Source organism: Fukomys damarensis, unplaced genomic scaffold, assembly GCF_012274545.1.
Source record: "Fukomys damarensis isolate Sample0158 unplaced genomic scaffold, DMR_v1.0_HiC HiC_scaffold_38, whole genome shotgun sequence".
NCBI classification, from domain to species: Eukaryota; Metazoa; Chordata; class Mammalia; order Rodentia; family Bathyergidae; genus Fukomys; species Fukomys damarensis.
In genome coordinates this window covers 45,236,104-45,237,017 of record NW_022900950.1, presented here as the reverse complement: position 1 = coordinate 45,237,017, position 914 = coordinate 45,236,104, and the positions used below count along the sequence as shown (strand labels likewise).

Here is a 914-nt window from a genome sequence, read left to right as displayed (position 1 = left end):
CTCCCCCCACCCCGAGGGCCGCCGGGCAGGGGTCGCCGCCCGGGCTCGGTCAATCGGTACCTTCATGAAGGTCTCTACCGCGCCTTTGGCCGTGTCCAGGTAGGTGGTGCCCAGATGGCTGCGCTGGTTCATAGAGGCAGACGTGTCTATCAGGAACAGTAAGATGGGCATAGTGCTGGCCGGGGACACCGGGGCCCGAGGTGGTGGAGAAAAAGGAGATGGTAGAGGTGGAGGCACCGGTGGCGGCGACCGCCGCTACGCGGGGCGGGGAAGCGTGGTCCCCGGGAGGAAAACACCGTCTGGGTCTTTCCTCTAGCTGCGGGGAGTTTCTCCCCCGATAGTTAGGAGGAAACTCCCCAGACCCAGACCTCCCCGTCGTACCCCCGTCTCCGCCTCCTCCTGCCTGCCTGCCCGCTGGGGCGGACGCCCGGACGTCTGTCTGTCGGTCCGTCCCCCCTGCCTGGGGGTCCCGTCCCCGCTCCCAGCCCCTATGTGTGTCCCCGCGGGAGACGGGCCTGGCTCCCCACCCCACCCCCGGTGCAGGGAGTGGGGACTAGGGAGCTGGCGAAGAGGGGAGTGCGCTGAGGGGAGATTGGCCCTGGGGCTGTTGGGAGAAGTTTCAGAGACTCCCTCCGCACCCCGGCGGTGTCACCACTTTCTCAGCCCCTCTCGCTACTGAAGCGCTTTTCTCTCTCACACTCCGGTTTTAACTCGGGCAGGGGCTGCAGGGGCTCCGCCCCCTGACACGTCCCTGCGCCACGTGACGCACAGCCCCGCTGATCTATTGGGTACTCCCTATCCTCTTATTAGCATATTCAAACAGCTCTGGGGGGGTAAGCTTGTAGGCCTGCTCCCAGGACAGTTATTGAGCACGCGCGGGGGCGGGGCGTCGGGAGCGCGCGAGAGCGAGCGCG

The 914-nt window shown here is 66.6% G+C and overlaps 1 protein-coding gene and 1 long non-coding RNA gene across 3 annotated transcripts in view; one reads left to right on the top strand and one right to left on the bottom strand.

Moving 5' to 3' along the window:
- Positions 1 to 723, bottom strand: part of Ints6 (integrator complex subunit 6) — an 80,504-nt gene extending 79,781 nt beyond the window's left edge. The window contains exons 1-2 of one of the 2 annotated variants that reach the window (XM_010636956.3): positions 639 to 723; positions 61 to 146 (exon numbers count right to left, since the gene is read on the bottom strand). In XM_010636956.3, the coding sequence (XP_010635258.1) occupies positions 61 to 132 (72 nt within the window). In that variant the 5' untranslated portion in view covers positions 133 to 146; positions 639 to 723. Of the gene's footprint in view, positions 1 to 60 lie in introns of both variants that reach the window. The other variant, XM_010636955.3, reaches the window with a different exon arrangement.
- Positions 21 to 914, top strand: part of LOC104871148 — a 13,953-nt gene continuing 13,059 nt past the window's right edge. The window contains exon 1 of the long non-coding RNA XR_782764.1: positions 21 to 99. This is a non-coding gene — a long non-coding RNA (uncharacterized LOC104871148). The remainder of the gene's footprint in view (positions 100 to 914) is intronic.